This window comes from Trichosurus vulpecula, chromosome 3, assembly GCF_011100635.1.
Source record: "Trichosurus vulpecula isolate mTriVul1 chromosome 3, mTriVul1.pri, whole genome shotgun sequence".
NCBI lineage: Eukaryota > Metazoa > Chordata > Mammalia > Diprotodontia > Phalangeridae > Trichosurus > Trichosurus vulpecula.
The window spans coordinates 11,030,274-11,051,667 of NC_050575.1; the positions used below are offsets into that span (position 1 = coordinate 11,030,274).

The 21,394-nt window shown below is 44.3% G+C and overlaps 1 protein-coding gene across 4 annotated transcripts in view; it reads right to left on the reverse strand.

Annotated features, from left to right (window-relative positions):
• The window catches only part of BCL11B (BAF chromatin remodeling complex subunit BCL11B), a 93,484-nt gene that overhangs the window by 60,122 nt on the left and 11,968 nt on the right, over nucleotides 1–21,394 (reverse strand). For 2 of the 4 annotated variants that reach the window (XM_036751454.1, XM_036751452.1), the window contains exon 2: nucleotides 17,446–17,811. In XM_036751454.1, coding sequence (XP_036607349.1) covers nucleotides 17,446–17,811 — 366 coding nt within the window. Of the gene's footprint in view, nucleotides 1–17,445; nucleotides 17,815–21,394 lie in introns of all 4 variants that reach the window. The other 2 variants (XM_036751453.1, XM_036751451.1) reach the window with 1 other exon arrangement.

A 21,394-nucleotide genomic window follows, 5' to 3' on the forward strand; every position in this document is an offset into this window, starting at 1 on the left:
CTCTATGACCCAGATTATAATACAAGAACAGTGTTCTGGTAAGTGGAAGGACTACCCTTTCAGGAAGGCCCATACATGAAATTCAGGTTTGTCTCAAGGATTCTTCACCTGCCAAAAAAGAATTCTCATGTTTCCTTTAAAGAATGAATTTTCTAAGCCCATTTCAACGTGGTTCAGTTGACAAAGCCCCAATTTGCCCACAACTTTTCTGAAAAACATCTGGTACATAAAAGCAAGGTAATCCTGAATCGACTTCCTGACTCTTCAGTCGGTCGGAACCACACACATTCCAGAACAGGGTCTATCCAACATTTTCAGGAGCTTCTCTTAACTAATCCTTTAAAGCACCAACATTTGTCCCTGCATCAATGAATCTACCATCCTGATGGGTGTCCCTAGTTCTTTCCAAATTGGGCCCCAAACATTCAAAAATCAACTTTTCACTATCGTTCAGCAAGCCTTAACCTAAATCCAGAGGAAACAATTAGGAGTACATTTTATCTCTGTTGGATCAATCCAAATAAGTTGGCTTCATCATCAATACAGCATCCATTAAATCAACTAAATGCACAATACCTTTCAAGCAAAAAATGTGAAGTTAGATCCCTCCCTGTCATTGTCTCCAAAAATCTAAAACTGCTCACCTCTCTAAATACTAAAGTCTAGAAAACCTATGACAGGGCTCCTTAAGGGAAAAAAAAAAATATATATATATATATATATATATATATATAATTTTATCTCTTTTTCTGTAAAGGAATGCAGTAACATAAACATTAATCCAACACTAGCTTCTGCCTTTTAGTCCTGAACAATTACGAGTACAGTTTTGTGATCTTTAGCCATATTTACAGATATTCAAAGGCAGATCCTATCTTGTTAGATTGTTATAAATGAAACCCTAGGGAATCCACACACAGCCAGAGGAAGATGTGAAAACCTTCTTTGGGCCCACATAAACATTTGGAGGCTTCTTCCGATGCTGAAATTACTTTTTGCGCGCGTGAGGCCTTGAAAAAGGGCACCAAAAAATACCAATCTTTGACTTTCTCTGCAGGTCAACAAAAGTTCCATTTTGATAAATAATTTCTTTTCTGTCCATTCTACCCGAATGCATGTTAATGCTTTTTATTTATGCATACTTCAGCCACGGGAGCATAAAAGCATGAAGATATTGCTTCTTCTCTGAGTCATACACCTATTTTTTTAAACAACCTGGGCTCCCCACACCCCTTTGGGGAAAAAAAAAACCCAACCAAATCCATTCTGTTTGGTTCAGACCTGTTTCTCAATAAAAGAAAATAGAGACGTGGTTCTAAGCCCAGCCTAGAAAAGCTGTCACAGTGAAGGTAAACTTTTAATCTTCTACAGGCAAACAGCATACATTTTTATTTCCTGAGTAACAGCTTTGGAGAAATGTTTGAACAAGAAATTAAGAGCTTTGTGGTAGACACACTGAGAGCCAGAGGAGGCAGACAACCACTGTTTCTCTGGGTCTTTAAGGACCTATTTGAGCCTTTAAACAACACTGAGGCAGATCTTTAGGAAGCAAAAATATAAAGAGACTCCTAGCAAGGTGACCATTTGCATACAAATTCTCTCTTTGGGGGGCGATTGTAAGAGAAGTAAGAACTGGGGTGGGGGGGGGGAGAAACTGACATTAATTCCCTGTAATTCCACGGTGCCTTTTGTCAAAGTCTTGTGGAGGGTTCAATCCCCACACAATTGGGGGAACACTTTTGTCCATGAGTGTTTTAAAATCCTAGCATCAGAATTTCCCTCCAGAAGGGCAAGCTCCTCTCCACCTCACTCCCTTTTTAATTTGGGGAGTGAGAAGTAGAAGGAAAGCGAGCCACGTGAGCGGCGCCCCCGCCCCCACCCTGGACAGAAATCACAAGCACCGTTCCCACGTCCCCTCACCTGAGTTCAGAGCAGCAGAAACGGGTTGTTAAGGGTAAAAGATGGCGGGGGGAAGGGGGTGCGAGCTGGGGGAGGGGCGAAACAATGCCATGCTTGCTTTTAGGGGGTGGGGTGAAGCTATGTAGGCCAGGCTTGCATTTCACTTCAGCCTCTCTTCCCCTTCCCTCAGGCAGTAGGGAAGCACCTGGCCTCTCCCCAGGTGCATCCCCGGGGAAATATCCCTACGGGGAATTAAACTAAGTGGTCACCCCTTTTTTATGTGGGGATGACGACGTCTACTGGAGGACTCGGGGGAGGCACTTGCAAAGTTATCATAAAGTCCTCCAAATCCAGTTAAACCAGAGAATGGCTTATGGATGAAAGCAGGCTGGCTGCTCAAGAGCCGGGCACATGGACAAGGGTGGGGAGGCCAGGGAAGAGGCCCCAGCCACCGGCCTGCCCTTGAACTTGAGTCTCCGACTCCATCCATCTCTGCCGGCTGCGGGCAGGTCCCTCCCCCACCCCCCACCACCACTCCCTTTCCCAAGAGACCCAGGACAGGGGGGGCGGGAGGGGGAGAGGAGGAGGAGGAGGAGAGAAGGGAAGGGTCTGGCTCAGAGCCAGGGGTGAGATTGCCTGAGGAAGGAGGTGGGAAGGATTGGGGTGGGGGAAGAAAAGAGGGGGTGGAGCTGTAAAGAAAGAGACTTTGGGGAGGAGGGCTGTAAACTGCTCAGAGAAAACTTCTCTTTAGATCCACTCGGCCCGGCCGAGACCCTCCCGCCCCCTCCCCTCCGTGGGGGCGCCAGGAGAGAAAGAGACACTTAGCCAGGGCTGGGCCACATGGCTCTCAGCCTTGCTCTCCTTTCTTCCAGCTTCCCCCAGCCTGGCCACGTTCTTCTTCTTCCTCCTCCCCCTCCTCCTCCTCTTCCTCCTCCCTCCCCCACCCCCTCCTCCTCCTCTTTCTCCTTCTCCTCCTCCTTCTTTCTCCTCCCTCACCTCCTCCTCCTCCTCCCTCACCTCTTCCTTCGCTCTCTCCTCCAGCAATACATGTATTTAAATATAGATAGATCGATCGATCAACATTTTGTAATCCTGCTTCCCCTTCCCCAATAAGGACTTAGTGATTTTTTTTTATCCAGAAAGTCCAGAGAGAAATAATTTAAAAAAAAAACACTCTTCTCCTCCCTCCCCCAAACAATGTAGCAAGAGAAGGGGAGGGTAATGGAGGGAGGGAGAAACAGCCTAGCCCCCTCCTCCCCCCGGGAAAAAAAAGGAGGAACGGGGCGAAGGGAAGACCGAGGAAGGCGTGGGCTCAGGGAGGGGGAGGCGACGGGGAGGGGAGGGGGCGGGAAGCTGTCAAAGGCAGAAAGAAGGCAAACATTCATTCAGGGGCCAGACGCAAGGACCAAGGTCAGCTGCAAGACAGGCAGACCCTACAGCAGCTGGCCAATTATGTCCCCAGATTATGCATGGAATTGAAATCCTTCTCCCCCAGCCCAGGAGAAAAAGAACTGGCTGGGCTGGACCTGAGCTCCAGGACCTCGGGAAGGAGGTGTCTGATGGGTTTAATTGCTCCTGTTTCCAAAGGCTAGATTTAGACGCTTTCTGGATAGAAAGGCGATCCTGCCCTTGGCGTGGGGAGAGGGGGAAGGGGGGAGTCCCCGGGACCGGGGGCCTGGTGCGGATAAAAGACCCTAATGAGAGAGCTCCGGGGCGGCGCTATGCTAAAAGCTCGCCACGATCACAAGGTGAGGGCAAATAAGAAAATAAAAACCCGCCGGGTCGAGCGGTGGGGATGGGGAGCCGGGCGCAGCGGCCTCGCCGCCCCCCCCCCCCCCCCCCGCCGCCTGGCCGGCCCCGGCCCCCGCCCCCCTCCAAAGAAGTTGCACGAGTCGGTCATCGGCGCGGGTGATAACGCGAACGCATTGGGACGCGCCGCGGAGCGTGGGCATATCTCCCCGGTCCGGACACCAAGTTGTTTCTGCGCCTTGAATGCGCCCCCGCCCCCCGCGCCCCGGAGAGGAGGGTTTTCAGAAACGGTTTCCTTCTGCACCCCCTTCCCCCATAGCCTCCTCCGGGGAGGGGGGGGTCGCAAAGCAAACTCCAGATGGGGGGGGCATTGCAAGGGGAGAGAAAAAGCTCAAACCCCGCGGCCCCGGGGGGGGGGGAGGTTGGGGGAAAGCCAGTCCCCCTGCCCACCTCCTGCCCCAGCCGGGGTTTCCTGCGAAGGGGTTAAGGCTTTGTCTCCACCACTTCTCTCGAGAAAAACCTACAATGAAAACATTGGCTCTGGAAAGCCTTCTCCTTGCCAGGATGCCACCGCCGGAGTGAAAAGTCCGTTTTGTTTTCATTACATCTCTGGGATTTCCGGTTGAGCTCCTTAGCTTAAGACACCAAATCCCCAGATACCCCACCCACCTTTCCCCCCTTCCCCTTTTTTTTTTCTTATTACTTTTTTCCCTACCCCCAGCCCTTCTTCCTTTTAAGACTGAGCCACCAACAGTCCACCGTTTAACCGTGTGGAGCGCCGCTTTGCAACAAGCTTTCCCCGCAGGCACGCCCCCCCAAATGAAACCCCAACCCAGGTTTCCTGGGTGGAGGCCCCTCGGTTATAAGGCAGCATTATACTCTCCTCCCTCCACCTCCTCCCTGCCAGGGCAGAGAACTTCCAGGCTCCCCTAGAGGCCCCTAAATCCTCAGTTATTGTGGGGTTTCTCGTGTAGCTGAGATAAAGGCAGCCACTTTTCCTTTGGCCACTATGGTGGTCCAGGGGTTAGAGCTGTCTCTCCAATTAGTGGCTTTTAGTTCCCCAGAGTATTTTCACCTTTTTCCACTAAGATTTCCTTAGGCCGGCTCTGGCTACTCAGGACTTTCCTCATCCGAGGGGATTAAATTTATAAAAATCATGGATTTCTAAAATCTTTCATTTATCGCTTTGGACAGGACCTATGATTTCATTGGCCCCGGGGAGCTCTCCGTAAAGAATTTCCTCCATGTAGATTGGCTCCTTAAACAATTTATAACCTGAGAATTGCCCAGAGCGCTGACTGACTAACCAGTGAGTGACAAGTCATTTTAGTGACTTACCCAGGGTCACTCTGCCATTCTGAGGAGGGGGGAGAGCAACTCTGTCCTTAGAATCATAAAACATATGACCTTAGAACTGTAATAGTGGAACGTCAGGCGTGAGAATGCCCGTGAAAATCAGTCCAGGGGTTCTTATGATAGGTGAACTTTTTTTTTAAGTATAATTGTTTTCCTTTCTAATTCTACGTGTGTTGTCTTTTGCAAAAACAATTCTAAGACACCCTGCTGTTGTCCAGCCTTTTAACTGAAGGGAAACTAAGGCCAGAAAACTATAAATGACTTGTCCAAGGTAATAAAGCAAGGGAGAATTCACCTTAGGGGCGGTTCCCCAGCCAAGGAGACTTGGGATTTGTTTTGTTGTTCCTGTCCCATATGGGGTCCCCCGGTTTGCTTTGTAAAATGCCACTTTCACCAGAACAAGAGGAAGAGGAGGGGGAGGAGGAAAAGTAATCTCATTTCTTCTAAAGATGTTTTAGCAATGCCTTTTCCACCATGTACCCACAGAGATACCATATTTAAAATGTATCTTCACCAAAAAAGATCCCATCTCCCAAATATAAACTTTATAGTATATTTATTTACATACACTGAAACTCATTTTCAGCCTGCTGGATGAAAATGCTAACAAATAAAATATGAATCTTATCTAAATAAATTTAGCTCCTAAAGTGGAATTATAGGATATTTACTTGTTTCCAAAGCATAAAAGATCTCTCTCCTCTTTTTTCCATAACAAAAGACAGGTGAGGAAAGGATATACTACTTTGCTAAATGACTAAAGATATTTTAACTTCAGGCTAAAGTTGTGTAAGTTTCATGACATATCACCAATGTGCAGAAAATTCCATTTATTTATTAATGCATATACTATAATTTGGGACAGAGAATAGGAACAACCCCAAAGGGAAGAAGCCTAATTGTGAAGGGCTTCCTAACACCTTTCTCCCCACCTTATCACTGAACTGTTTAGAAGGAGGTGAGGGGGCAGTCCAAGAAGTTAACTAACAGTGAAGAAGACTCAGACACCTCTGAAGTACCATCTTCCCAAAGACAGGGAAGAACAATCCATTGCCCAAATGAATGATGCTAAAGAGCCATGGTTACCCTGGAGTGGAGGGAGATGGGGTGAAAAAGAAAAAGGTTTTTATCATAACCAGCTTTCACCTCTAAAATCTTTCTAGGATTCTTTTACTGTTTGCTTTGAAAGAGATTTTAAGCATCGGAAAGACAGGAGGAAAAAAAGGAGTATTTCACTTGCCTGCACGAGTCAGACAGGTGTCCTCACTTTCTTTTATAAAAAGTCCCAAGGCCCAATGCACACATTCGACATCTCTGGACACTCTTTATTCTTGTGTTTGCCTTTGGTATACAGTTTTCATACATGCTCATTTCCCTTCCAATTTATGTGTGTGTGTGTGTGTGTGTGTGTGTGTGTGTGTGTGTGTGTGTGTGAGAGAGAGAGAGAGAGAGAGAGAGAGAGAGAGAGAGGAGAGCGCTTGCAAACTGTGTCCACACCTGCAACATGGAGTGGAGAATGGGAGGCAATTATCCAGGTGGTTCATTTAAAATAATTACTTTTGCATAAATAATTTTCTGGCTATTTTGGCCAAAAGTGTTTTATTGGGGAGGGGGGAAGGAGAGCTGAGTCCAATTCATCTGAATACTGAATAATTGCCCTGGTTTTCCACTGCACCATACATAGAACCTATTTTATGAAGCCTTCATCGGAACCCCATCCCCGTGGGAAGTGACATCTTGTTTGGTCCTACGGCACTTCTCTCTTACACAGTTTCTCATATTCTCTTTGGTAGCACATGCAGCTCTCTTATTATCCCTGTTCGATATTATGCTCCTTGAAGGTAGAGACCATTTTCTATTTACTTTCCTTAATTTTCAAGGCACAGAACACAATGCATTGGGTAAGTCCCTTATGAACTCCCTAGACCTCAGTTTTTGCCTCTGTAAAGAGCCTAGATGACCTTCCAGCTCTAAATTTATGATCCTAGAAGGCATTTAATAGATGTTTGTTGAAAGGGTGAAGAAGCATACACAAAGCCTGTGAATATACAAACACCACCTACCCAATCTCAAGTTTGTACTTCTCACTCTACAAATGATTCTTTTCTCCCCAGAGTCCCCACTAGCAGGAACAGCCTCATGACAGGGGCAGGAAAGAGAAGGGACCCAACCTAGGCTGTAGCTTCTAACCATGGCAAAGCCAACCAATCACCATTTCACCAGCTCCCTGGTGCCCTAATGACACAACTCCTCCCAGGTGCTAAAATCGTCACTGCTGAACATGTCAAGGGGTTGAGGCTCGAACCCAGGGACAAACTGCTAGACTCAGTTCAATCAAAATGGGGCACTAAAGGAATCTGGTTTTTTTTTTAATTTGGATTTTTTTTTTAACGAGGCAGCAGTCCTCCTTTCTGACCTCTTCATTTTCTGAACTCCCATCAGACTGGCCCAGCTCGTTGAGAACCTGACTTTCTACCATCTTGTATTCCTCTCAAATTGCTTCCTTCCTTATGGCGAGGAAGCAATTACTGAGCGCCTAACAGGTTTTGGGCATGGGGCTAGGCATTAGGCGACAGGGAGGAAAAGGAACAAAGCAGCTGCCGCTCTAGCCTCCTGTAACCAATCCCCTCTTGCTGCGCCGGACTCCCCAGTAAATACTCGATAGATGTGCCGTCAGTTAACCAGTTGGCATTCTTTGTTTCTCAGGTGTTTTCACTTTGATCTCTTCTCTCTGATGTACCCCAACTAAGAGTCTCCCCTCTACTTTGAGGACACAGCTGAGTTTAATTATAATGATAATTAATATAAATGTTAACAAATATATAATAATAGCAGCACCCTAAGGATTGCAAAGCGCTCTATATATGTTGTCTCGTTTGACCCTCGCAGGAACCCTGTACGCATTTTACAGATGAAGGATGAGGAAGGATGAGGAAGAGGAGGCCAAGTCACTTGCCCAGTCACTCAACTGGTAAGTGTCTACAGTAAAACTCAAACTCAGATCTTCCTGGCGCCAAGCGCCACATTCTTATCATAACTGAGACCGCTAGAGAACGTGCCAGGAAGGAGCTGGAATAACCAACAGTGAGCTTCATGGTCATTGATTATCATACTTAGGTACTTAGCTGTTGCGAATCTCTCTTTCCACTGTTTTGAAGCTGGGAAATTCAGAATCCCCTCTCTCTTTAGTTTTAAACATAAGAATCAACATTTTTGAGTTGGAAGGGACCCTAGAAATCATCTATCCCAACTCTTTCATTTTACAGATGAGGCCCAGAAAGGGCCAGTAATCTGCCCAAGGTCATGTGGTAGTAGGACCCATGACTTCTACCTTCTCATGCAGAGCTCTTTCTCCCACATACCACAGGGTCAAACTCAGATAGAAATGGGGGCTATTAATCTGTAAGGATAAAGACAAGCATGTCTACATACTGCATATTGACTTAGTTTTAAAATGCAGTAATAGCTACATTTTTTTGTTAAATATTTCCCAATTATATTTTAATTTGGTACAGGCTGTATTTGGGAGTGCTGGATGTGGAAGTCAGCAAAAACCTGGGTTTAAACCCTGCGTGTGATTTTTTTTTTTTAATTCAGGAGACTATGGACGAGGTCATTACACTAAACAAAACTAAAGAAGTTGATTTTTATTTAACTTTTTAAAAAACTTTCAGTATGCCTTTCCCAAATATTCCATTCTACAATGACCTCTCCATTCTCCCAACTCCCATCAGACTTAACAATTTGAGTTAATATTTGTAGTGTTTGATTTGTGTGGCCTCATCCTATTCTTTAAAAAAAAATTTTTCCTATCCATTAACTCATCTGAACTCAGCACCACTTCTTTTACACCATTTTATAGATGAAGATCTCTCTGAGCTTTAGTTTCTTCCTCTCATCAATATAACAATAACCGACATTCTCATGGCTCTTTAAGGATTGCCAAGTGCTTCACATCCACATATATTATCTTACTTGAACCACGGCCGTGCAATCTATGTGTTTTACAGGCGTTATCTCTCTTTACATGTTAGGAAACCTAGACACTGGGCAATGCCCTCAGTTACACAATTAACAAGTGTTGATAGTGGATTTGAACCCAGGACTTTCTGATGCCAGCTCTAGCATACTTTCCCCTAAGTGATGCTATTCAGTACCCTTGTAGTGTTGCCCCCATCAGATTACTGTGTGGCACAAATGAGAAAATGTATGCAGGTTGCTTAAAGCACTATACCAATGTCAGTCATTACTACTTTAGGCAAGTCACGTAACTTCTGAGGTGCCCCTATTTCTTTCTCTGTAAAATGTCGTCATCATATCTGCTTGGGTTACGCCATATTGATACGTGGTTGGAATGAGTTAATGGAAGGGAAAAATGCTTGCAAAAAGTATTCGCTGCTACTGTCCAAATTCGAGCTAATAGTAAGAATCCAAACTCCCCAGGTTCATTTTCCCCAGTGATCTCAGAGGTAAGGGTTCAACCCAGGTGTGCAGAGGTGACGAGCTGCTTTGTTAACTGCAGGCCCCACCAACGCACTGGGAGCCCACTCTTCCCCGATTGTGAGCAGGTTGGTTTGCATTAGTCAGGCATGAAAATTAGCAAAAGGTAACTGTCAAACATCTATAAAAACTGCAAGTCAACTACTGACCTTTTGCTGTGAGATGAGAAAGAATTGCAAGTTTACTTCTCCCTGGGCGCCCTGTTGTCTGCCTCCCTACCCTGCCCATGCCTCGGCTCCCTCTTTGCTGAATGACTGCTGGAAGTTTTTATACCACCCATGCACATTAGCAGAGGCAGCGGGCACAATGCCTAATCGAAATCATGTTGTGGCCAAGGGAAATGTTTCTAATAAAAATGGAAACTATAACCCACAGCTCCAGTGTCACACTTCTTCAGAGACTGCCCGCTGGCCCACGGAAGCAGCTCTCATGCTATCCAGTCCAGGCTACAAGGAAGCCAGCTGTCCAACAATGGAGTGGGCAGCCTTGTGAATTCCCTCCTTTCACTGGAGGTGTTCAAGCGAAGACTGTGTAACATAGGGGAAGAGAGTCCTGAGCCTGGTGTCAGAAGAGGCAGAGGTTTGAATCTTGCCTCTAACACTTCCTAGATGTGTGGCCACAGGCAAACCGTTTGACCTCTCTGAAATCCAAATCTTCTCCTGTGAAAAACAGGGTTACCACATAGGGTTATAGTGAGGCTCAAATGAGGTAACTTGTATAAAGTGTAATGTAAACCTTGAAACACTGTTGTTACTAGTACCACCTACCCATCAGGGATTTTGTGGACAGAATCCTCTTCTGAGGTGGGAGCCTGTTCTAAATGGACCCTTTCAACTTCTAAAGTTCTCTTAAAAATAAGTGCAGAGATTCTCAGCAAAGACTTTTGTTAGGCTGGACACCAAGGACCATCTTGTGCCATGTGGATGGCTTTCTTGAGGCAAAGTGAACCCGACAAGAACGCATCTTATTTCAGAGCAGTGGTGCCCAAGGACTCCTGTCCCTAACCTCACTTGACAGTCTGACGAATCAAACAAGGATCTTATCACAACCTCAGACCCTTACTACTTATGTGAACTTGAAGCCCTGGTCCTCAGTTTCCTCATCCTCCAAAGTCCTTCCCAGCGTTAGGTCCGTGATCCTCTGGGTTCTCGTTTATATATATGCCTTTCTTTCTTTTTGTGACAGAGCACCACCCGTGAGGGCTACAAGTACCCCAAAGTTAAAGTTAAGAGAGGCAAGTTGGTTATGTGGAACACCGAGTGCCCATGAATGCCTCAATGCAGGCAGCAAAAAATAATTAGCTGTCACGAGTTGGGAGAAGAGGAAAAAAAAAAGAAAGAAAGATAACCCACGCCATGGAGTTAACAATCAACTGTACAACACACAGGGATTTAACTAATCTTAATTTGGAGGGGAAATAACCATTCTAAATATATCAAATTCATTTATTTCAAGGCAACCTGAAGTAGTGTTTATCTCTAGTTTGCAGCACATGCAATTTAGTTCTTCTCACTGGCAGGTTTTAGTTTAAAAAAATTCTTTAGACCCAAAACGAGCATTCACAGAGCTAGGGTTATAGCATTTAAATCCTGCAGCTGACAGGAAAGCTTTCTCTTCAAACACACTGAGTTCAACTACATAAGGTCTGGTGCTTATGGCAGAGAGTCCCACTCGCTGGTCGACATCTAAAGCCACTCTCTGCCTTCTCCACGAATGACTTCCATAGTGCTCCCCACAACTGCTTACCCCAGCTCCAGACGAAGACTCAGAAGTCTGAAACGCCAAGAAAAGGCCACAGAAGAACGCTCCCACCTCTGGCCTACGGTGGAGAAGCAGCCTCCTGTCACTTTTGAGTCTCGGGCACTTCCCCAAGTTAACTGACATTTCTGGGAGGGATAAAGTCAAACCTGGGATTGACAGCTGCTGGCTAATTCATGCCATTACAGCTTCATTTGGTTATGGAATGAATGATACCATGCCAAAAAAAAATATTACCCATGATCAAGAATATTCCCTTGGGTGGCTGTATAATGTGAAACCTCAGGAAAGTGTCTTGGGGGTAATAACTAAGAGAGATTTTTCTTCAAGGACCCAAAGTTAAGTTTTATAGGTAGGAAAACTCCCCAGCATATTAACAGAGACCATAGAACTATAGAAGATTAGAAACGAAAAGGATCTTAAAAATCATCACCCTCATTTCACATTTGGGGAAACCAAGGCCCAGAGAAATGAAGTAGCATGTGCACAACAAGTTAGCAGCAGAGCTGGGGTTACCACCTCCCTGTCCTTTGTGTGCAAGGCTGTCCCAAAAGTCTTAGTGCGGCTGTAAGCTTTAACCGATCTACCAGTTTTAAACTGCACCGAGACTTTTGGGACACCCTGTATTTGGCTTCACCACTGTCACCTGGTTAGTGTAATAGTAGCAGTAATAATAAGAACTGAAGGTTGAGGGGAGGGGGGTGTCCTGCTTTGGCACTAATTCACAGAATCATAGAAACAGAGAATGGAGAGCTGAAAGTGACCATTTAGTCCGGTCTCTTGTTTTAGAGATGAGTCCCAGAGAGGTGAAAACCAAGATGGCGGTACTCTGTTGAAAGAGCTATATAAATGTAAAATAAACTTCCATCTCAAACACAGATATTACTAATATGCTCAGCCTATGAGACTTAAACCGTTTTAGTAAGTGAAGACCAACCACCTAAGCCAGAAAGACAGTAGTAGCAAGCCTTCCAAGGCCAACGCTGAATTCCAAGCTACTTCCTTCTCACAAAAGTCAATGGTGATCCATCACAAGCATGTCTTACAGATGCATATTTTCTTTCAAAACCTGAGATCCAACCTCTCTTCCTCAAATCACTAAAAAATGGAAAAGACACCAGGGAGATTGCTTACAGTGCCATCAATCAGATCAGGACTTCAGAGAGAGGTTGGAAAAAGGTCATATTATGGGAAAGAGGTTAGAGATATTCCCAATCAACTTTCTCTGAAGAGTTCTTTTAAATAATAATGATGGTGATGATGATGATGATGAGAATCCACATTTCCATAGTACTTGGAAGCAAAGTGCTTTCCTCACAGTGATACGTCACAATCATTCTCCCTCTTTTTCTGATAAGGGAAACTGAGGCTCAAAAAAGTTAAGTGAAGCATAGGGGGTCAGATAGCACCATCTGTAAGATGAGGGTCTGGAACTGGAAATTAGGGGTGGGGAACCTGGGGCCTCTAGGTCTTCAAGTGCGGCCCTTTGAACCCAACTTCACAGAACAAATCCCCTTAATAAAAGGATTTGTTCTGTAAAACTTGGACTCAGTCTAAAGGTCAAAAGGCCAAGGACTTAGAAAGCCACATGTGGCCTCGAGGCTAGATGCTTTCTAAGATTCCTTGCAGCTCTAATCCATGATCCCATCTGTAGCTTCTAATTGGCAAAGATGGGATTCAAACCCAGGTCTCCCGACCGCCAATCGAATATGCATTTCACACACTGCCTTTAAAGGAAACACAGATTAAGGGTGCGGCAATGGCAAAATATAACATTAATTCTATCATCCATAGGTAAGATTGGCCTCCCTCAAATAAGATGGTCGGTTCCCCAAAAATGATCCTTGTAGATTCATTGTAAATTGTAAATTCATCCATTCATCCAAATGTGATTCCAAGGTCAGAGCTGATTGTGGACCTTCGCCAAAGGCCCCAAAGGGATAGACTGACCCCGGGAAAAAACTGAGAAGATGGCAAGCTGTGTTCCCTAGCACCTCCAGCATGTGTACCACCCCTACCACTTCAGGGACTCACCAACCTCAATCTGCCCGCCCTGACAACATCCAATGCTTCAAAACTATAGTTTTCCCTGCTATGTCCTTCCCATCATACACTCCAGCAAAGTTCCCATTTCCAGCTCTCAACTGTTATTTGCAAAGGACGTAATTCATACTTAAGTGGGATGACGGATAGCAGCTTAATGTCTTACATTATCCAAAGAAATATTTTCATTTTCAAAGAAGACCCTTACATCTCGAGGGGTATAATTTCAGCACCCCGCATTCCCTTGGTGGAAATGTTCTTTGGCACTTCTTCATAGTGCCCCTCAAAGCACATCGAGGATTTGAACCTATAGCTGCGGGTTGTCAGCCCCAAAGGTTTTTTGCCAGACCCCCAAAGGGATTTTTGCTACCATTAGGCTTTAGGATGACATAGGTTCTAGGTAGTTAAGACCACTACCAGCAGCTTACTATACTATGCCTCTATTGAGCCAAAGGAATAGGAAAATCACGTACTATCAGTACTGGCCCTTACAACCAGAGAACATAGGATGTAAGAGCAAGGAGAGGCTTTTAAAGATCACCGAGGCCAACGTATACATTTTACAGATGAGGAAACTGAGGCTGACGGAGAGGAAGTGCTCGCCCAAGGTCACAACGCAACGAATGAAAACTTTACAGAAGTTCAAGAAGCCTCCACCAGGGCGGGGGGCAGCCAGCGGCACCGTGGGCAGCCACCGCCCGGCCTGGGCAGCAGCTGTGTGTATTTCCAGAAGCCAAAGCAGCCCATCGCCTATGATTTCCAGTCTCCCTCTTAAAATATAAAGACTCAATTATCTTTGAACAGCTTGCTTTACACATGAATTGACACATTTATTTGACAATAAATAACTGAAAGTTATCTGTGTTTCCTTTACTGTTAATCTACACAGAGAAATAATAAACAGGGCTTGTCTACAAAAATGCAACTACTGCAGTCCTCAGAATTCAATTAAGCTAAAATAATTAATGCTTCCGCCGTATTAAATTACTTTATACATTTGAGCCACTGAAGTTTCATTCTTTAATCTTTCCTTTTTGTTAAATAAATAAAAAAATTAGTTGGTTCCAAAAGTGTGAAGGAAAAAGGGAGAAGGGGAGAGAGAGAGACCAGGATTTGCTATTTCATTGTGACAGTCTTCCTCGGCTGCCACAGCATGTACTGTATTTGGTGCCTTTGATTAAACGAACATTTTAAATGCTTTGAACAAACATATCTCCCTTTATACTTCTAAGGGATTATTTTACATATTTCTTTGGGAATAAAGAAATCCATTCGCCCTGTTGCAGTACAGAAAGGCCAGCAATATCTGTTACCGCTCATACAGCATTGTAGAGTACCGCAGTATTATTACAGTCAAAAAAAGTGAGAAGGGCTGGGGGTAAAGCTTCCTTAGAAATTATCTTTTCCTTTTATAAAATCATATTCAGTTGATTTTTTAAACAAATCTAACAGTAACGATCTATGGCCTCTCACTGGGAAATACCTTCAGTGTTAAATTCAGTTTCCAATTTTTTCTAGCAAATGCAAAAAGCCTTTCTATTGAGAGAGAAATCTGGGCCTAGGTACACTCCACTAAAGCCTTTTTAAGGAAAGACTTCTCATGAGGTTTTCAGGGCTGCCCTGCCTGGCTACAATGTAGCCAAGCATTCTGTACTCCTGCTGAAAACTATTCCTCTGGTTTGTTTTTTTTTAAGTACAGGAAGGGGAGGATGGGGAACCAAAAAGCCACCCCACCTTTTTCATCTAACAGTTTGGTCCTTAATTAAGAAGGCACTGCCACATTTGCACAGATATTCCTATCTGCATATCATGTTCAGGAAGTCTTCCCAAAATAACTTTTTATTTTTGAATTTTAAGTGCCTCTCATAAAAATTTCCTTTTGATCTCCATTGAGCTGGGAAAAGAATAAGAACTGTCACTGGTCTTTCTCATTCCAGGACAGTTCTGTGCATCCCAAGGTGAGGACCTCAAGCAGATCTGAGCATTAAAGGTTGGAAGGAACTTTGGAGATCATCTGGTTTGGCATCTACCAGATAAACTGAGGCCCAGAAAAGCAGGGTGACTAGTCCAAGGTCACAGAGCTAGGACCAGAACCCAGGTCTCTCGATTACTGTTCCAGTAACTCTCCGCCATACCACATGATAGAACAGATAGACTTGGTGGCTACAGTCATCCAAAAACATCCAAAGAACTTTAAAAAAAAAATCAACCATTGATTCTGGCCTCATCAAATGGCGGCTCTTGAATCCCCTTTAACTGGCTAGGCACAGAAGCAACAGAACACTTTCAACAGAGGAAGCAGGGGCTCCATCAAAGATTAAAATTGCCACTAGCTGCTCTCTGACCTTCAAGAGCCGCTTCTGTACCTCAGGGGTTGCTGGAGGAAGAAATCAAGTCACCACCTCTGATACCTTTAGTTAGCCCAATGTGGTTCAAGCATTCTCTCTGAAAACCTCTAGCCTAGTGCAATGAGCACAGAGGTTTATGCCATCTGGTCATGGCATTTTGGAGGAAGACAGGACCAGCAAGTTCCTCTAGTCATAGAATCTAGAGCTAGAAGGGACCCATAATCATAGAACGTCAGCAGTGGAAGCCACCCTTAGAGACATCATGTTATCCACCCGCCTCACTTCACAGATGGGGAGAAGAAGGCCAGGGAAAGGCTTGCCTATGGTCACACAGGGGGAGAGTCCTCGACAGAGCAAGGCTACAACTGATCAGTACTTGGCCCTGTGGCTAGTACAGAAATACGAATCCAAGAGCAACATGTGAGGAAAAGGTAAGAAAGTAAAAGGAAACTTTCCTGTCGCCAGGTTAAGTGTAGACATGCCAACAGCCCATAGTGGGCTCTTACTTATCCCTGATCCGCTTCCATTCATCCTAACAACTAAAATACTAGTAGTTAAGAACATCAGCTTTAGAGCTAGAAGGGAACCATCAAAAAGCCCTCCATTTTAAAGATGAAGAAATTCAGGCCCCTGTGAAGGGAAGTGGCCATGGGGGGACATGGATAGCAAATAGCAAAAAGCCCTCTGACTCCCAGTCTGGGGCTCTTCCCACCAGGCCACAGCCAGTGTTCACCCTAGTGAGTGGTTATCGCTTTACAGACTCCACCCAAGAGAGACACGAGCACACAAGAAAGGGTCTGTTGCTTTGGATGGAGTGTCTTGAGGCTCGGAAGGAAATAGCTAGCTAACAGAGAAAAAGGCAGTTCTTGTAAAACCGCACTTTCAAGCGGAAACAGGCCAAACAGAAGGTAAGCATGGGCTGAACTTATGTAGGACAGTATACCTGTACACAGGAGAAAACATCCAGGTGGGTCACCAACGTGGCTAGGAGGGGTGAAAGAGGTAGCATATCCCACTTCCCTGAACCACAGTGGACATTCTAGGAAATCTCCACAAAAGGGATCCCCTGCAGTTAAAAGGGATCTTGGAGATTAGCCTCCCCTGTATTTTACAGATGGGGAAACTGAGGTTAAAGAGGCTGTTTGACATCACAAAGCTAGTGAGGAGCAGAGCAGACACTTAAACCTGCATCTTCTGATACAGAGCTCTTTCCATTACGTGACACTGCCTCCTGATTTAGCCCAACTGTTTGACAGAGAAGGAAACTGAGTCCCAGGATGAAGAACAGACTTGCCTAAGCAAGTTTATGGAAAAGCTGGGACTAGTTCCATAATTCCCACTTCCATGCTGCTCTTTCCACTCCATCTTTTACTTCTGACCACAGTGATGGGATCAACTTGATTATAACACAAAGAGAAAGCCACTCACCAAAAAATAAGATTAATTATGTCCTCTGAACCCTGTACACATCATTTCCTGAGGGCTCAGTGCAGAAAGTGGATGCCTCAGAAAGCAAGAGTCTCCAGAAGTTTCTGGGTAAATATGTTGATACACCTGGTACTCGTGGTGGCTCTTAATGACCAACCAACCTCCAAAGCTCCTGAAAGCTCTTCTCATCAGTCACTGGCACAGTCAGGCAATAACATGGCGGACTATAAGCACTAGGGCGGTGGCCCTCATACTCCAGTGCCCTTTTCTGGGATTGCCTCTACCTCATGGCAGGTGTGCTACAGGGGGAGTACCATTTGAGCATGAACTTAGACAGAAGATGGGAGAAGGGAATGTGCCATACCTGCAATATTTTCCTGCTTCGGACAAATTCCTTTTGTGGGCGTCAGTAGACGATCTTCTTCATCCGGGGTGACTTGGATCCCGATTTCCACTGGCTCTGACACTTTCCTGAGCTCGGAGCGTGACGAAGGGGGGGGACTGCTTTTATCCAGGCTCTTCTCATAGCAAACACCAAGGCTCCCACTACACTGTTTCTTCTTGTGCTCTATAAACACCAGGATGTCTCTCAAGGGGAAGTTCATCTGACACTGTCCACAGGTCAGCAAGTCTGGATCTGTCCCACCTGCGGTCAGCCCAAGGCCACCCGGCTCCTCTATCTCAAGACCTTCATCTTCGTCGACAATGGCGGCTTCCACATGGTCAGCCTCTGCTTAACATGGAGAAGAGAAAGGGGGAAAGGGGAGGAGAGGGAGCAGAGAGAAAAAAGATGGGCTTAAGCGCTCGAAAACATTTGAACAGTCACACTAGGAAAAGTGGAAGCTCAAAAGTGTGGATCTTAACACCTGCCTCTCTTCTTCCTTTATTTTCCCCCTTTCATTTCCATCCCCAACACAGCCACCATCCCAGCTAACAAAAAGAGCCCTGCTTAGAAAAGGTTCCCATGCTCATAAAATGCTATGATGCCCTGTTTGACACTGGCTTCTTCCCAAAAGGCTCTGGCATTACTGTAAGCCTACATAAGCCGAAAGGTATTTTATCAGGCTTGGGTCTTCAGTATCCTCCCGATAGGAGGGCAACTTATTTTGCCCTTCTGGATATTCATAATTAAATCTCTGTTCTTGTTACGGGAGATGTCATAATAGAGATGCCTAGGTGGCACAGAGGATAAAGCACCAGCCCTGGAATCAGGAAGAACTGAGCCCCAGACACTTATTAACTGTGTGATCCTAGGCAAGTCACTTAACCTCTGACTGCCTTAGTTTCCTCACTTGTAAAATGGGGAGGATAACAGTACCTACTTCCCAAGGTGGTTGTGAGGACCAAATGAGATAATATCCGTAAAGATATTATGGGCACAGTGCCTGGCACATGGCAATCTTAACCATTATTATTAGTAATTAGCATGACAGAGTGGAGAGAGAGCTGGCCTTTAAAACCAGGAAAGGCTAGATCAAAGTTGCACTTGGAGAAGGACTAGCTGGGTCACTCAGCCCCTCAGTGCTCTAGGCAGCCTTCTAAGGGTGGTTACTGGTTGTGGAGAAAATGCCATCCCACATTGGTGGAGGAAATTTCCTCACTGGGAGTTCCCAGTATTAATGAAATTCCAGGTCTAGTCTCCTCTGCTTTTTATTTCACTGCTTCAAGACTTAGAAAGGATGTACTTCCTGAACAACCCTTATAAGGCAGGGAGGACCTTACTATTATGTTCGTTTTATAGACGAAGAAACTAAGTTTCAGTTAAGGTGAAGTAACTCCTCCCACATACCCTAAACCTGTCTCAAAATTCCCTGAGGACAGGCTGTCCTCTAGAAAACAGCACCGGAATAGGCAGGCTACCAGATAGGTGGACAGTGCTCTGAGGATAGCAGTGACAATTACAAGATGTTTGCCTCTCCCCACCCAAAAAAGGGAGGAGGGGGATTGGGTTGCTTGCAGGTTGTCGGTCAGAGTTCTATTTCCCTAATTGGTTTGTCCCAACCATTACCAACTAGCTACTGGATTTTTTTTTCCTTCGTTGGTTTTATTTTCTTACACAGGAGGCCGTGTTTCCAGGCCACAATACACTTTCAGTGCTTTGCACATAGTAGGCACTCAGTTAGTATCTATTAAATTAAAAAGAAAATATATTTTTATTCTGCTTTATTCATCTGTCTGCTTATTAGACGGTTTGGGAAGGGGAATAAAGTAGTTTGAAGATGATTGAAGATCTTTAAAGGTAACAAGCCACTTAAGGAAGACATTTTAACTCTGCAGCCTAAAATTTCCTATTGAAACAAAGGGGACACACAAAGGTTTCATAGTCCCCTCAGGATCTGAGATTTTGTTGGAATTTTAGAAATGCAAATATTAGCATTCTAAGTGAATAAAAGGTGTTCGAGCTCTGACAGCCGGGCAAACTAGACAAAGGTCTGAAACCAGAGATGCAAGGTAAATTTTAAACTGTTTGGTACTTAGCAAGGAATAATGGAAACCACGAAAGAAGAGGGAACAGAGATGACGGGAAAAGTGCATTCCGTGGCTGTGAAGTTATTAAATGGTCAGAGCCAAGGAACCGATAATTCAAGCAAAAATTTCTGTGGCATCTCCTATCCTCCAAATAAATCACGGGCCTGTTATGTCCCTTGATAGTAGCACATGCTTCCTCGGGGAAGTTTCCCCAACAGTCCACGTTTACGTGTGTAATATGTCCATGTATCACAAACAGGAGATGTGTGTGTGTGTGTGTGTGTGTTTGTGTCTGTAGAGCAGGAAGAAAACTATAATTCAGGATTCTGCTGAGTAGAAGCAAAGAGAAGGCTGAGCTGAGCTCCCAATGAGATAAATGTAGAAATGCATTAGAAATGTGGGAATAGAAAAAAATATCCCATAGGCAAAGGAATCCACACCAAAAGGCTGCTGTCTGCAGAGTTGTAACAAAGAAAATCTACAAGGTAACTAAACAGCAAACACAATACACATTCTGGAAACCATTAATTACGCCTTTTTAAAAAAATCAGAGTTTACTTTAAAGGGAGTTCGAAGACAATACTACATAATTAATTTACCAATTTATTTTATGAAAAGATGCTTTGCCATACTGAAAATGTAATCATAACCCTTCTGCTGAATAGTGATGCTAGGGAGAGTGGATTTCTGTGAACGGTTTGTCAGAATGTAAAAGGTAATTATTTAGTGCCTCTGCTCCCTTTAACGATCTAACATTGAGCAATATTGTTTATATTGAAAAGCTCGCACCTTTAATTACCAATTACATATACATAATTTCAGAGCCAAAGGAGAGTACTGTGAAAACAGTTCTTTAGAAATATAAGGATGTATTGTGCACTATTTCTAGAGAAGGATCCCTAATAGATAGGAGGAGGATGTCAAAATATTTTTTTTAGCACAAACGAGATGAACTAAAAAAAATGCTAAAAAGGACAAAATGAAATGAAGAGTTGAAAGGAGGCAAGGGATAAACTATAAGGTTAAGAGAGATAGCAGGAAAATATAGGATCTGCCACAGGTTTAGACGCCACCTCAGTGGGAACCGATCAGAGCTTAAATATATGTATGTCTTTTGAGCTATGATTCTCAGGCCTCCATCCGACCTAAACTAAATTTTCTCTTGATTTCATCATCTCATCGGGGTGTGAGAAATGTTTTCATTAACTTTTCTTCTCATTTCATAATTTACTGTTTAGATTAGAAGTACCAAAAATTTCTAAACAGATTTAAGTTCCTGCTAAAAAATCCAGCTAAATGATTTCAAATTCATTTTTTAATGCACGAGAAACACAGACTAATTTAAAAATTAGCAGAGTTCACATATGCCTATTCGAAAACATTCCTCTCCTCTTTTGCTAAGGACTTGGTAACAGCACTTGGTGGGGGGGGGGGAGAGTGGTAACATCTGGTATTCTTTCATTTTTGGGCAGGCTTTGCCTTTCAGAAAATCAGCTTTTCACTTTCTTCATGCAGTAAGTCCTTAAGATACGCAGTAATTGAGTCTGAAAGCTTCAAAAGATTTTTAACTGTACTATACTTTTAGTTTTTGCTTCAAGTCAGCAAATACCCAGTCTAGCCTCGTCAAGAAGGCACTATCCATATCTCTGATCTCCTTCAGTGTCACAGATAAAAAGCAAAGTTTGAAGGAAGATCCACAACCTTGAGCAAAGGAATCAGAATCAGAATCCAAAATTTCGTTGCTTTTTCCAACGAAGGTGGAAGGGGGGTGGTGCTTGTGAAAGGGGAGACAAAAATCTGGTTTTTTTTTTGTTGTTGTGGCTGTCCTATGTATCCATTGGTAA